General features: G+C 33.4%; 1 protein-coding gene across 10 annotated transcripts in view; it reads left to right on the forward strand.

Moving 5' to 3' along the window:
* IL1RAP (interleukin 1 receptor accessory protein) overlaps window positions 1–15889 on the forward strand; it is a 165248-nt gene that overhangs the window by 95224 nt on the left and 54135 nt on the right. For 9 of the 10 annotated variants that reach the window (XM_082461475.1, XM_082461478.1, XM_082461476.1 and 6 more), the window contains 3 exons: window positions 1155–1281; window positions 3463–3611; window positions 15637–15780. In XM_082461475.1, coding sequence (XP_082317601.1) covers window positions 1155–1281; window positions 3463–3611; window positions 15637–15780 — 420 coding nt within the window. Of the gene's footprint in view, window positions 1–1154; window positions 1282–3462; window positions 3612–6513; window positions 14576–15636; window positions 15781–15889 lie in introns of those variants that run through there. The other variant, XM_082461474.1, reaches the window with a different exon arrangement.

The raw sequence follows: 15889 nt of genomic DNA on the forward strand, positions 1-15889 counted from the left end.
TTCCTAGAATTAGTAGTGGTTTTATGTATTAATATGAACATTCTTCCTGCTATTGGGGTAAACCCTTATTAACCTTCTAAATATCTTTCCTCTATCTATCATAGTATGGTTATAAAAACATGCCTGAATCCATGTTCACTTTATAACTGGAGAGGAAGGCATAAAAACCATGCATTGGAGAAGAGGATAGAGTATGACCACTCAGTGAGACAAACCTGAGTTCAAATTGGGATGACAATATAATTTATCATCTCAACCTGGACAACTTTTGAGAGTGAAAGCAGTCGATATTAATAAATAACTAGGAAAGCAAGCATAAAACAGAACTGTTCTGGGCAAACTGAAACGGAGAGTCAGTCTAGGTCAAATCCTGATCTGCCACTTATTAACAATTTGACCTTGGAATGACAGGTAACATCTTTAAGCTTTAGTTTTTGCATCTGTAAAACATGAATTTAAAAAATATTTCATAATATTTTGTTAAAATTAAATAAGCTTATTAATAAGTAGCCAAATATAATAAATATTTAGCACAGTGAATTATTCAAAGTTCTCAGTGAGTGTACTGCTGTTGTTGTTATGGTTATTATTACCAGTTTTGCCTAGAGATCCCCCTATCCTCATGTTCCGTCTCAGAAGGATAGCATAGCATTTCTATTTATAAGTTGTCTTTAAACTCATTGACTGCATCCTGATAGCTTGAGCATTTCCAGATGCAGCCTGCCTGGCCAGTCCTCTCAATGATGACGTTGCCCCATCTTTTCTGGGCCAAGGTCCAAAGATCTGGAGAACCTTACCTCAATCACCCATTGTTTGAGAGGGAAATAACAAAGGAGAAGAGTAGTCCATGGAGGTTTAGGGCTAAAAAAAGGAATGTTGTCAGAGCCTTTTTGAATAAATACTGTCATTTAGAACATACATAGTTTGTATTAAAAGATGGACAGTGTAATAGTTTTATATAAAGCTGCTGTCCTTTTCTTGGTTTGTTTCTTATGCAGTGAAGGAAAAAGGTTACCTTATGGTAGCCCACTTGAAAATTAGTCAGAAGTAGGGTTGAAGGCACACATAAGTTTTATGGCTTCTGATTAATCACAGAATAGAACCAATATAACCATGTGAAGGTTACAAACTGATGAGTTAACTTGTTTTTTTAGGAGAGGAGCTACTCATCCCCTGTAAAGTCTTTTTTACTTTCCTGAAGGACTCTCGCAATGAGGTTTGGTGGACCATTGATGGAAAAAAGCCAGAGGACACCAATATTGACGTAGCTGTTAATGAAAGGTATCATTGACACAGGCAAGGGGGTGACTAACCCTTGTCCCTCAACCTAATGCCTTCCAGTGTATGCTGATCAATGAAAATTAAAATTCTACTTTTTGCCTATCATTAACAAACATCAGCAAGATTTTCAAGTCTTTAGTGGCTACACCCCAAAGCAAGATTATTGGACTTGCAATCCAAGCCCCAGATGCCACCTGATGATTACATCTTTATGATACTCACTTGAAGGTAGATGGAATGCATATCCTATATGAATGAAAAGGCCAGGATATAAGGTTGTGGATAGATGAAAGCCTGCCCGTGTGGCCCTATTCTCTTTCTCAAGTCTGGAGTCTGGGCCTATGTTTTTGTGCCTCAGATAATTGTGTTAGTCTCTTGTCTTATAGTCAGCATATATTTCCTATCTTCCTCCTCTTTCTTAATTTTCATAGCATACAAGTCACATTTTTAATTGAAAATAATTTTTAATATTGACTAAATACATTAATGTTCTTTAAATTTTATTTTTTAAGTGGATGGGGTGGTAATATAGCTCATTCTTAAAGTAACAAGCTGGGTCATTTTATTCATAAATAAACATGACTTTTTTTGAAGTGGCTTGAGTTGGCAAGGAGAACTGCAACAATTAATAAAAATGAGCAGCTGACTAATTACATGACAAAGTAGTTCTGAAAACTTACGCCTTATCTATCACCTGTGTGTGGATATATCTTGGGCTACTTGAACTTCTAGAATTTAAAAGATATTTATTCCCTACTAGTAAACTTAGACTTTATGCAGAAATTATGAAATGTCATCAGGTACTATGCAAGATACTTAGTCCCTAACTGAGTAGATTTTATAGGAGTAACAATGATAGAACAGAAATGCCAGTATAATGTGATAAATGCAGTGAATGGGAAGTATGGAATGTTAAAGAAAGATTTAGTTGGGGATTCCAGTCAGCTTTAGGGGATTCGGTAATGCTTCTCAGATGATACAGAGACTAAATGAAGATTTGAAAGATGAGTAGAAATAAACTAGATAAAGAAATAAAAAGTATGTTCCTGGTAAAAAGAACATCATGTGCGAAGGTGTGGAGGTTTCGAGAAGCACAACGTATTTAAAGATACAGAAGGAGTTTCCTGAAACTGGAGCAGTTTTTGCTGAAGGAATTGATGAAAGATGTGGCTGGAGGCACAGAAGGAGAGTTATTATTTCAGGAATTCTGAATATTGTGCTTCCAATCCTCATAATAATAATGAATGAATAGTAACGAAAGTCATGTTGTTCTTCCTTGCTGCTATTGAAACACAAGTCCCTGTTCATTGTTCAGTTAAGCTTAGGTTAAATCCATCACAGTCCTTAACCAAATTCTCATGACCTACAGTAAACTGCACCAGAAGAACCTGGATGTCAGTCAGCTGTAGGAGAGAGAATTTTTTTTTTCTCCTTTTGAGCAAAGTAGTTCAAAGGGATCGTAAATCTTGATCTTAGACCCAAAGCACTTGATCTCTAACTTGCTGAGAATTGGATATATTTATTTTCACAAAGTTTACTTGCTCTGAGAAGTTTCTTCTTTTTAGGATATAACCATGAGGTTTGACCAAAATGTTCTATCTGTGTTCAAAATCCAAGTTTTGGGAATCCCTGAAATGCATCAACTATCACTGTGGGATGATAATAATAATAGCCTATATGAATATTTATTAAACATTGTTCTAATACTTATGCATTAACATACTCAATCCTCAGAATTCTTGAGTAAGTTAATACATGCAGTGCAATATGTAGACATTGCCACTTTCCTCCTTTTCAAAGGAGGAACTAAGATGTGGAAAGATTAGTTACCATGCCCAAAGTATATAAACAATAAGTGGCAAAGCCTGGATAAAACTCCAAAGGGGTCGGGCCTCAGAAGCTTCTCTCTAAAATGATGCTGCATCCTACCTCAGATGTTTGAGGATAGGGGACGTTTCCCTTTGAAGACAGATCTGTAGTATGATGCTAACTCTGGGAGTTGATCTATATATTGGGATTGTGTGTAGTATAGATGGTAAAGAATGGTACTGGAATCTACAAGCTAGTCTCCTTTTGTAACTCCTTTTGGATCACAGGCAACTCAGCTAATTGACATCCTCACCTAGGAGCTCTGGCCCCTGAGTCTCGCTAATGATTTGATTTTCTTTCCCCTACTTCTAGTGTAACTCTGAGTATGACAGAAGACGAGACAAGGACTCAGCTTCTGAGCGTCAAGAAAGTTACTGCTGAGGATCTCAAGCGCAACTATGTTTGTCATGCCAGAAATGCCAAAGGGGAGGTTGACAAACCAGCCAAGGTGAAACAGAAAGGTAATGGATGCACTCAGCAGATGAATCTGTGAACTCCAAATGCAACACTGAGGCGAATAAGAAAAAAGGAGAAATTGAGAACGGGAGAGCTCCAGCACTTAGCATATCTGACACATAGTAATGAATTAAAGTTGAATGAAAAAATCTTGAGAGAAAGTTTCCATTTATATAAAGATACTCAAAATATTATAATAGTTCTTATAGTTTCAGTATCTTAATGCCCAAATGTGACTTAAAAATTCCATATGATTATGATAATGAGGCATAGTTTTATATCTCTATACAGTAATGAAAAATGAAAAATAAAGAAAATATTTAAAGCTACCAAAGATTTAATAAAACTGGTAGAGTCACTTATTGTTGGTGAATTGTAAAGACCCTTTTAGAAATCATTGATGGCAGAGTTCAGGCGTTACAAAAAATGGTCGTACCATATGACTTAATACTTTTGGAATTTTTCCTGAACAACTAACTTAACAGAAAGAGAATTACGTCCCCGTCGATATTCTTAGAAGCATTATCTATAATAATGAAACATTATAAATAGCAACCATCTAATTGTATGCAAGTAGTTAAGATATAAAATATTCTCAAAAAATATAATTTTAAAAACTATGTGCCAATATTCAAGCAGGTTTATAATATACCACTAGCCACAATTGCTAAAATGAAAATTAATTAAACTATGACTTAAAATGCTGTAAAATGATTTCTATGTCAATATTACTATGTTTTCCTACAATAAATTAGAATTATAAAGCTTTCTTGTGTGAGCTGTTGCTCCTGAAACATATTGTGTCTAAGATCCTCTATGGGTCTCTCACCTAACAAAGAACCTCGGACAATTAATTCTTTCATGAATGTTTTTCAGTGATCTGGATAATAATGATGATGATTCATCATCACCCATGAAGTTAAGCCATTCAGGATTATTCTGGATCCCAGTGTCAGAGCCTATAATGTTTATATAAAAAGTAAAAAATGTTAATTTATAACTGCTGCATTTTTCAATGGGAGTTAAACCTTTTTTAAAACTGATGAGAAAACAGACTTCACTTTAACATTTTATTACAATTTAGAAAGTAAAGAGCAAAGGACTGAAGTGTATATGCCTCTTAAGAAGACTTAGTGGATTTGGTCTGAAAAGTTAATTGCTTCTGCTCCTCAGAAGCTAGTGTAAAGAGAAAAGACTGAACCCCTTGACGTAAGGCAGTGTTTCCCAAAGTTAGTTCCTAAGAACACTACTAAGACTCTTTATAGCACTGCAATTCATTATTTTTACTCCAGACACAGATAGCCTATGTTGGAATACTGGTTTCTATGTAATCTAATTCTGTGACCTTGGAAAAGCCACTTAACCTCTCTGAGCTTCAATTTCTTTCTATTTAAAGTTGGCAAAATAATACCACTCCCTCATAAGGTTGTTTTAAAGTACTCAGCACAGTTACTGGCATATATATGTATGTACATATTAAATGCTCAATGAATGTTAGCTCATTATTATTACTTCCACAAGATTTTCACAGGTATTATTTGACAAAGTCGTTTATACTCAAGTATCATTAAAGTCTGGGGTAAGCAAAATCGATCAAGTTAGTTTAGTTCAGGGCCCCTTAGGTTCTTTAATATATTAATATTTGATGTGAATATCTGCAAGGGGTTGGAATATAGTAGGCAGGATTTTTTCATATATATTTGATTCCAGATTCTTTAAGTATGGAGCATTTTGTGGGATTCATCTTCTGAGGCATGTGTTTTGGGAAACATTATGGAGGAAAACATAAATTAATAACATTGTCAGATGGATAGAATCAAAACAATCAATTAAAATAATGTTTAATCTAGGATTGATGTGGAAGTCTGTCCACCAGAGCTGCTTGAGTAACTCTCCTTTCACAGAAGGCTGTGTTCTCAGTGGTTTAATATGAATGGCATCAGGAGTATGGAGTGACAAATGCAGCTACTGGACCAGATGATCTGTGCTGAAATTGCATTAATATTACATATAACCCAGTTGGATCTGTGTACATCCAGTGGTACCAGAGGTGTTGTTTACTTGGATTCTATTCTGGGCCAGCTAATGCTGAAATTCATAGGTGATATCTATGTTCACATTCATACACTATATGTAGGGGTCTTTCTCTGAATTCTGAATTCATTGACAAAGCATTCTATGTACGTCGCCAAGATGATAGGAAGAGGCTAGAGCCTAGAATGAGAAGAGTTAACTGGGATAGGTATTTTGACAGCTGCACAATTTCATCTAGTCAGTTAAAGCAAAGTATTAAAGGAAAGGCAGCTAATGTCAAAACGATAAACATAAGTTTTATAATAGCAGAGTTGTAGGGACTCAGGCATGGTGCAGGCTGAACTTTATGAGAACCTGCCAAACCTGTTGCCAAAGAGGTTGTACCATTTTACATTTCCATTAGCAGTGTATATAAATTCCAGGTGCTCTACTTCCTCACCTACTTTTGGAGTTGTCAAACTTCTAAATTTTGGCCATACTAGTAGATAGGTACAGGTATCACATTGTTTTTAATTTGCATTTCTCAGATACTAATGATATATGTATTACATTACCATGAGCACTTTTTCATGGACTTATTTACCATTATATAATAGTTCTTCTTTTTGTGAAGTGTCCGTTTTTTATTGGGTTGTTAGTGATTATATCTATATATCTTTTCTCAGATATATTACTTGTAAATAATTTTATGCAGCTTGTGAATTTTTTCTTTTGATGAGCAGAATTTTTAAAAATTTCATGAAGTCCATTTAATAAATTTCTTCTATTATAGTTAGTACTTTCTAAATCCCACAGTAACAATGTTTGATTTATAAAGACTTTTCTTCTATACTTAGGCTTATGATCAATTTCTTTTTTTTTTTTCCCATACAGAAACCAGTTGTTCTAGCCTCATATTGAAAGATCCCTCCTTTTTGTATTGAATTGTTTTGACAACTTGGCCAAAAATAAATAAATAAATAAATGGCTCTATGAGTATGGGTCTATTCCTGCATTCCCTATTGTGTTCTATTAATCTGTTTATGTATCTTTAGTCCAATACTACTTTGTCTTGATTAACAGCTTTAAAGTAAGTCATGAAATCATATATTTTATGTCCTTCCCTCCATTTTTTTCTTTTCCAAGATTGATTTGACTATTTTAGGGACCAAATATTTTTTCATATGGATTTTAATATCAGCTTGTCAATATCTACATAAAGCCTCCTGCAATTTGATTGGGATTGCATTAATTTATAAATTGATTAGGGGAGAACTGAAATTTTAGCAATATTGAGTTTTTTAATCCATTAACATGATATATATCTCAATTTATTTAGGACTAATTGAATATTCTCAGCAATGCTTTTTTTTTTTTTTTTTTAGTTTCGAGTGTACAGGTCTTGTACACATATAGTTAAATTTATCACTATTTTGTTGTTGATGCTATTATAATGCTATTTAAAATTTTTCATTTTCAAATTGCTCATTGATAAAAAAATAACCATGAAATTAAATTTTTTTATGGCCCTTTGACTTTTCTAAATTCACCAATAAATAGGGTTTCTGTTTGTTTTCTTTTTTCGGCGTCTTAGCGTTTTCTACACACTTGATCATGTCACCCACAAATAAACAGACTTTTACTCCTTCTTTTCCAAACTTCATACTTTTGATTTATTTTTCCTGACTATTTCACTTTTTCGGACCTCCAGTAGCATAATCAGCAGAAATTGAGAACAGCCATCTTTGCATTGTTCCCTATCTTATATGGCAAATATTCAGTTTTCATAAGTATGATGTCATTTATAGGTTTTTGTAGATAACCTTTATGTACATGAGGGATTAATCTTCTGTTTTTGGTTTGCTGAGAGTTTTATTTCATTTTGTATTGTTTTTATAATGAGTGTCTATTGAAATTTGTCAAATTCTTTTCTTATCCATTGAGAAGGTCATATGATTTTTCTCTTTAATTCCGTTAATGTTATACTTTACATTGATTGATTTCAAAATGTTGATCCAACCTTTCATTTCTGAGATAAACCCGAACATCATCATGATTTATTATCCTTTTTTATATATACCTGTATTTATTTGCTAAGACTTTTAGAAGATTTTTGTTTATGTTAGGGATTTTGCTCATATATTTGTTCATGAGGGATATTGGTCTGTGATTTTCTTTTAATGTAATGCCATTGACTAGTAAAAATGTCATGTTGGCCTCATGATATGAGTCGGTTGATGACCCCTCCTTTGCTATTATCTGAAAACTTACGTGTAAAATTGATATTACTTCTTACTCGAATATTTGAAGGGAATACCCATGAAACTATCTGGGCCTGGTGTTTTCTTTATGGGAAAGCTTTTAATTATGAATTCAGTTTCTTTAGTAATTATCTGGATATTGTTTCTTCATGTGACAATTTGGGGAATTTGTCTTTCAGAGAAATTTTTCTGTTTCATCTAAGTTGTCACATTTTTGGCATAATTTTTTCACGTTATTTTTTATCTTTTTAATACCTGCAGGATTTGTAGTGATTCTCCCTCTGTCATTCCTGATATTAGCAATTTATGTTTTCGCTTAATTTGCTCATGACTCAAGAAAGAGGTTTTCCAATTTTACTGATTTTTTTCAATGAACAAAGGTGTTTTCATTTATTTTTCTCTATTTTGTATTTTATTCATTTTACTCTGATTTTTCTTTTTGCTTACTTTGCATTTAATATGCCCTTCTTTTCTCTCAACTGAAGATGAAAGCACATCATTGATTTTAAATAATCCTTTTTTCCAATATAAACATTCAGAGCCATAAATTTGCCTCATAAGACCACTTCAGCTGAAACAAATGATGAAATCTTGAAGTTTCCTTATCATTCAGTTCAAAATATTTTAATTATCCTTTTAATTATTTTTGACCCATGGTTTATTCAGAAATGTGTTACTTAATTTATACATTTGGGAATTTTCCAGATAACATTTTTATTACATTATGTATTAAAATGTATTTGAATTTTAGAACTGACTTTATTTTCTCTCGATCTTGATAATTTTTGATATTTCATATTGTCATTTAAGTCTAGGTAATTTTTTAAAAATCAGCAATGGATATTAAAAGGCAGGGAAAGGGTACCTCTCACTTAGAACTACCTAGGAAGACTGTATAGTGAAGTGGAAGGAACATGGGATTTGGTGCTAGACAGACCTCAGTTCAACTTCTGGCTCTGGTGCAGACTGTCTGTGAGACTGGAGGGAGCAAGTAACAAGTACTTAGCACGGGGTGGCACATTTGATTCTAATTTCTAATTTAATTCCTTCATGGCCAAAAAATTATAGTCTGCATCATTTCATTTCTTTTAAGTTTATAGGTGCTTCTTTTATTTTTTTAATTCCCAGCAGATTGTCTATTTTGGTGAATGTTTCACATGAACTTAAAAAGGATGTATATTCTGCAGCTTTGGTGGTCTATAAATGTCAACTAAGTCAATTGGTGTCAGTGATGTTCAAGTCTTCTATATGTTTATTGATTTTTAAAAATCTGCTAATATTTCATCTTTTGAGAAAAAGCGGTGTTGAAATTTTTACATGGAATTATGTTTTTCTCTAATTCTCCATTCAGTTCTGCCATTTGCTTCACATTATTTTGGAATTGTGTTTTTAGATACATACACATTCAGGATTGTTATGTCTTTTTGATGAATTGACTCTTTTAAATTATGACATGTCTTTTTTGGTTAATATTCTGTGTCTGATATTAATTTAGCCACTCCAGATTTCTTATAGTTAGTATTTGTATTGTATATCTTTTTTCATTCTTTTGTTTTATCTATCAATGTCTTCATATTTAATGTACATTTCTTATAGACAGCATATTATTGGGTTTTGATTTTAATACTATATGATAATTTCTGCCTTTTAATTTATATGTTTAATCCATTTATCTTTAATGTAATTATTAGTATTATTGGCTTCAAGTCTACCATCTTACTATTTGTTGTCTACAATTTGCATCTAGTTTGCTTTTTTCTCCTTCCCTGCCTTCTTGTGGATTAATTGATAATTTCTTAGTATTCTATTTTATCACCTCTTTTGGCCTACTGGCTTTACCTCCATGTTTTGTTTTTTCTTTTCTATAGTGTTTACAATATTTATCTTGAACTTATCACAATCTGCCTTGAATTAATCACTTTACATATTTTATAAGAACCTTAAAGTGATATACTTCCATTACTTCTCTCCTGTCTTTTGTTTTATTGTTATAATACATTTCAGTTCTGCATTTATTATAAATGCCACAATACATTGCTATTATTTTTTGCTTTAAATAAGTATCCTTTAAATACATTAAGAACTGAGAAAAAAGATTCTTATATTTATTTACATATTTTCCATTTCTGGCACTTCATTCTTGGTAATATTTTAGTCTGAAAAACTGTTCAGTATTTCTGGTGGTGCACATCTGCTGATGACAAATTCTCTCAGCTTTGTTTTAATCTGAAAGTATCGTATTTCATCTTAATTTTTATATTTCAACACTTTATTAAGAAAGTTTTCAAATACATGGAAGATTTGAAAGAATTATACAATGAACGATCATATATCCTACCTAGATTCTATCATTTTGCTGTCTTTGCTTTATCACATATCTATCCATCTATCCATTCCTGTATGCATACATTAATACATCTTATTTTTGATGCCTTTAAAGTAGTTACAGACATGAGTAAAAGTTATCACCTAAACCTTTAAGCATCTTATATTATCCAAATTTTAATATTTATTTACAGTTCTCTTGATTTGTTTTTTTTGAGGTAAAATTTGTATAGAATGACAAATTGCAAAACATAAGTGTATAATTTGACAATTTTTAAGAAATGCTTATGTATGTATGTGTGTAACCTAAAATCAAGGTATAGAATGTTATCACCATAGATAATAACCTTTCATTTCTTCTCCTTATCAGTCAATCCCTGCTACTCCTACCTCCCCCGCCACTGGCAAGGCAATGTTCTGATTTTCTTTATCAGAATAGATTATTTTTCCTCTTCTAGAACTTAGTATACCTAGACCTATACAGAATGCATTCTTGTATAAAGCTTCTTTCATTCAGAAAATATTCTTAATATCCATGCCATTGTATCAGTCATTAGCTCCTTCTGTTTGCCAAGGAGTGTTTTTTTAATAGAATATATCACAGCTTATTTATTCATTCTCTGGGTGGAGGACATTTGGGTTGTTCACAGTTTTGAATAGAGCTTCTGTTAATATTCTTATCCAAGTCTCTTTATGGACTTTTATTTTTACTTCTCTGATCTGAATATCTACTGTGGAATTACTGGCTTAGTTTTATCAGAAACAGTCAGACCTTTCTTCCCAAGTGGTAGTATCATTATGCACTCTCACGAACAGTGTATTCACATCTTTGCCATTTGGTGTTGTTAATCTTAGTTTTAGCCATTTTGGTGAGTTCATGGTAGTAGCTCACTGTAGTTTTTATTTTTCACATCACTGATGACTAAGATAGTGAGTACATTTTCATGTGCTTATTAGTCATTGGTATCTTCTTTTGTGATATGACTATTCAAATATTTTGTTCATTTTATAAGTGAGTTGTTTGTGTTTTCATTATTGAATCTTAGCAGTTCTTTTTTCTATCCTGGATACCAGTTCTTTGTCAGATAGATGCTTTGCAAATACCTTCTCCCAGTCTGTGTCTTGCCAATTCCTTTCTTCAGTGGTATATTTTAGTGAACAAAGGTTATTACTCTTGATGAGGTATAATTTACTAATGTTTTCTTTAATGGTATTGTGTTCTGTGTTCTAAGAAATACCCCCAAGTCATCAAGCTTCATCTTTTTTTGGGGGGGGGTCTATGATCCATCTCCAATTATTATTATTTTTAATGTATTTTATGAGGTAGGAATTAAAGTTTAATCTTGTGTTATATGGATATCCAGTTCCAGCACAACTTGTTGGAAAGATTTTTATTTCCTCATTATGTTGCTCTGGTGTCTTTCACTGCATACGTAACTTTAGGTTGGAAATGTTCTTTTTCTTTTTATTCTTTCAGCCCTTTGAAGGTGCAATTCCATTGTCTTATGGCTATATTATTTCTAATATGAATCAGGCAGGGTTTTCTTGTCATTATTTTTAAATCATTTTTCCCTTTATGTATGCCCCCTCTCTTTTTCTTTGGCAGATTTTAAGACTTTCTCTTCTTCATTGATTTTCAAAAATTACATCATGATACACTTTGCTGTAGTTTTATTTGTATATATCTTCTTTAAGGTTCTTTATACTTCTTAGTTCTGTGAGTATATTTTTTATTTAATTTGAAAAAAACAACCATTATTTCTTCAAGTATGTTTTGCTCATTCTTTCATTTATTCATCCTTTCCTTTTCTTCTAGTACTTCAGTTATATTTAGGATAGACCCCTCAGCATTGTCTCACATGTCACTGAGTTCTCGTTATTTTTTTTTCATCCTTTTTTCACTCTGTGTTTCACTTAGGATAGTTTCTGCTATTTCTTTCTTGATATCTAATCTGCAGTGTTTTTAATTTCAGGATTTTCTTTTTCAGTTTTTGAATTTATATTTCTCCATCAAAATGTCTGTACTGATATTTCCTATTTGCTTTTATAATGTTCATGGTCTTTTTTTTTAATTCAACAGATATATTTATAATACTCATTTTTAATAAGTATTTATCTCCTAATTCCACATGAAAGCCATTTTTATTGGCTTTCTTCTGATTATGGGTCTTTTTTTTTGGCTTTTTTTTCTGTCTAGTTTTTTTTTTTTTTTTTTTTTTTTAATCCTATACTAGACACTATACATGGTACACGATTGACTGTCTGAATTTTATAAATGCCTGTTAATTTTTGTTCTAGCAGGTAGCTAATTTACTTGCATAACATCTTGCTTATTTGAAGCATCTTGCTTATCTTTCTAGAGTAGGTCCAAACTAGACTTCTTTCTAAGGCTAGATTGGACCTATTTCTCAGGCATATACTATCTGGGGTCTCTAGTTAATACTTGGGGAGCTAAATAAAGTTTCTTCAGTCTGAGTGGTCTTAACTCAAATGTCTCTCAGCCCTGTATGTGCTCCTAAGTTGTTCAGTTCGCAACTCTTTAGCAGTCATTTCTTCCTCGGTGGTTTTTCTTTCACTGGTAGCTCTTCCTTGCCTGACCTTGAGAAGTGTCACCCTTTGCATTTTTCCAAAGACTTGTGGATTTCTAGAGCTCTTTGTCTACATAGTTTTCTTCTCTCCAGTACCCAGGTCTACAAATGCAGTAGTCATGAACTCTACTTTCAGTTTCCTCGCTCAGTGTAAATACTGTGTGTCTGTGTCACAGTCCCCAAAGTGCCATTAGGCAAAAAGCCAGGGAGATCGTGAGCTTACCTTTTTGTATCCTATCTCTCACAGATCACACTCCTGCACAACCAGTTGTCCAAACTTGAAAAGTTGTTATTTTAGATATTATAGAGAGAACGCTACCCCAATCACTTCTCTAAGATCAGAAGCTGAAGTCCAAAATGCACAAATTTTAACACACTATGATAGCCAAACAAATCAGGTGGTTAGCTGGAAATCTGGGCTCTGGAGCCTGCCATTACTATAGAATTGCAAAAGGGATGGAGGGAATTCTGATTCAGAGAGTAACAGCAGAGCAAATCGCTAAATTTTACTCCCTCCTGAATCAGATTATCAGTGAGATCAAAGATAGAAGCAGTTTAGGAGTCCAATTTGGTCAAATTACATCACCCTTTTGATTGGAAACCCTTTGGTATGGGATTGCTCAGAGGATCAATGGGGGGCAGACAGAAAATGTGGGCTAAGGGTCATCCTTTCCCTACAAGCCGGAAAAGCCGTATATGAAAGCTTTTTAGAGAACTTCCCGAATGTGATTCAAACCATTTAGAAATTCAGCCTTGTGAATTATTTATCTTAAGAGTTCAATTAGTTAAATAACACTAGGAACTTCTTGATATCATCAAGATGGTCCAACAAAATACAATCTGTAAATATGACACATATCATTGTATGACACAAAATTAAAAAGCTCTACTAGAAATAAAATAGGCAGTAGTAAAATGAATGTGGCAGAGGGAAAGCCATGAGTATAATTTATCTCTTGATCACTAAGCAAGGTAACTATTGATATTTAAAAAAAATCCATTTCAGGTTAGTGCATCCACTGACCTCTTTTATTTTTCCTTATTGTGAAATGTCCACCCAGAGGGAGCCAAAATAACTGAGCAAATAATGAAGGTGACAGTGGAAATTAACCCAGTATGTTGTTAACATGTACTCAGAAATACCAAAGACACAGCAATTTTCATGCCAGCTACTCAGATTGATCTTAGTAAATTCTCATCAACTGCACTGATACAGCTTCTGGCATTTTATCATGAGAGTTTTCTTATTTTAAAGCACCGTTGTTCATGGGATGAGTACAAGAGTACCTAATAATTCTGCACTGCTGAGTCCCAGGCTGTATCTGCATCAGGATTAGTACCCTGAATTTAGGATAATGAACTCGAAACTTAATGATTATTCCCTTTAATAAGAGAACTTCAGATGCCTCTCCAGGCTGCTCAACATTTTCCCCTTAGAATAGCTACCTGTTTTAAAAGGGATTTTTCCACTAGTATATGATCAATAATTGAACTTCATTGTAGTGTTGTGCAAAGATCTCTGAACTTCGGAGTCAGGAAGGCTTGATAACAATCCCAGCTTTGAAGAAAATTTTTCTATGCCTAGTCCTGGCAAACACTTAACACCTATGATGTTCAGGTGCTCAAAGGGGCCTTTTCTCACAACCATACCTGATATACCTCTCCTGCCCCAACCCCTCCCCTAGGTCACTCCATCACATTATCCTGGTTTATTTCCTTTATAACACTGATCACTGTCTAAAAGTAACTGTCTTATTTATTTATTTTCTCCTTTACTTCCCTGCATTAGACTATTAGCCCTAAGAGGGCAGAGACCCTTCCTGTCTTATCTACCATTATAACCTCGACAGCTTCTAGCAAATAGTATATATCAGTAAGTAACTGTCAAATCAACTAATACAGAATTTAAGTCATTTCTGCTTCAGATCCAGTAAATATTTTGTTCCATCTCAAACTCTTAAGTTTCATTATCACAAGCTAATAAAACAGCCAAATGAAGTTACAAATACATAGTATAGTACTAGATTTATTTTAAGTATCCCACAAGTGTGTAGTGTTATATACAGAAATGCTTATTCAGATCCTAGAAATTCTCGGGATAAGATGGATGAAGAAGACATAGTCTCTACCTAGAAGACCGTAAATGTATAGTTTAATGGGGAGTGAGAAAGGGTGGAGAAGCAGGCTTGTAGAATGTGTATCCTAGTAATGTAGACCTGATAGATACTTTCAGGGCCAAGCATACTCAGCATTTGGTGGATACCCTCATTTTCTTCTCAATGATAATAAGATTTTTTTTGAGGCCTATTGCCAAATATAAAGAAAAAGGAATTAAATTTCTTCCATATGGCACTGGACAAGAGGAGGAAATTAAGACTGATATAAACACATTAAAATTTTTTCTCAATTCAACTGCTCCAGCAATTAAAATTCTACCAATATCATAGGCTGGTCCAGGTAAGAGATGCACAAACAGAGGATGGAGTTACTTTTCAAAAATATTTTTGAGGAGATTCAGACGTCAGTTTGTGAGTTTAATTGGATGACCTTTTAAATTCTCAATGATAAGATTCTGTTTTAATTTGTATATCATCAAATTCTATTCAAATCATCTAATAGTTAAAAAACACCTTCTATGCCAGTTTCTGGAAACAAAAAGATAAATATGCCACAGTCTAGTATTAAAACATAGTGCTTAACCTCTACCATGTTATCTTGTTCACACATGTAAGTCAGGTTCATGGCTCAGCTGCTTGGTGTAAACAGCTATTTACAGGATGATGGGTCACCGCAGTCACCACGTACAAATCAGTTTGTTTCTTTGTTGTTCATTCCAATGCTAGCTCCAAGGTACACAGTGGAACTGGCATGTGGTTTTGGAGCCACAGTCCTACTGGTGGTGATTCTCATTGTTGTTTACCATGTTTACTGGCTAGAGATGGTCCTATTTTACCGGGCTCATTTTGGAACGGATGAAACCATTTTAGGTGAGTAATGAAAGTTTGTTGTAAATCTCCCTACTGTCATCTTTAGAAAACATGTTGGCTTGATAAAACCTAGATTAATTGGAAGATGTAATTAGACTACCTTTTGTTT

Source organism: Balaenoptera physalus (assembly GCF_965194825.1).
Source record: "Balaenoptera physalus genome assembly, chromosome: 4".
Taxonomy (NCBI): domain Eukaryota; kingdom Metazoa; phylum Chordata; class Mammalia; order Artiodactyla; family Balaenopteridae; genus Balaenoptera; species Balaenoptera physalus.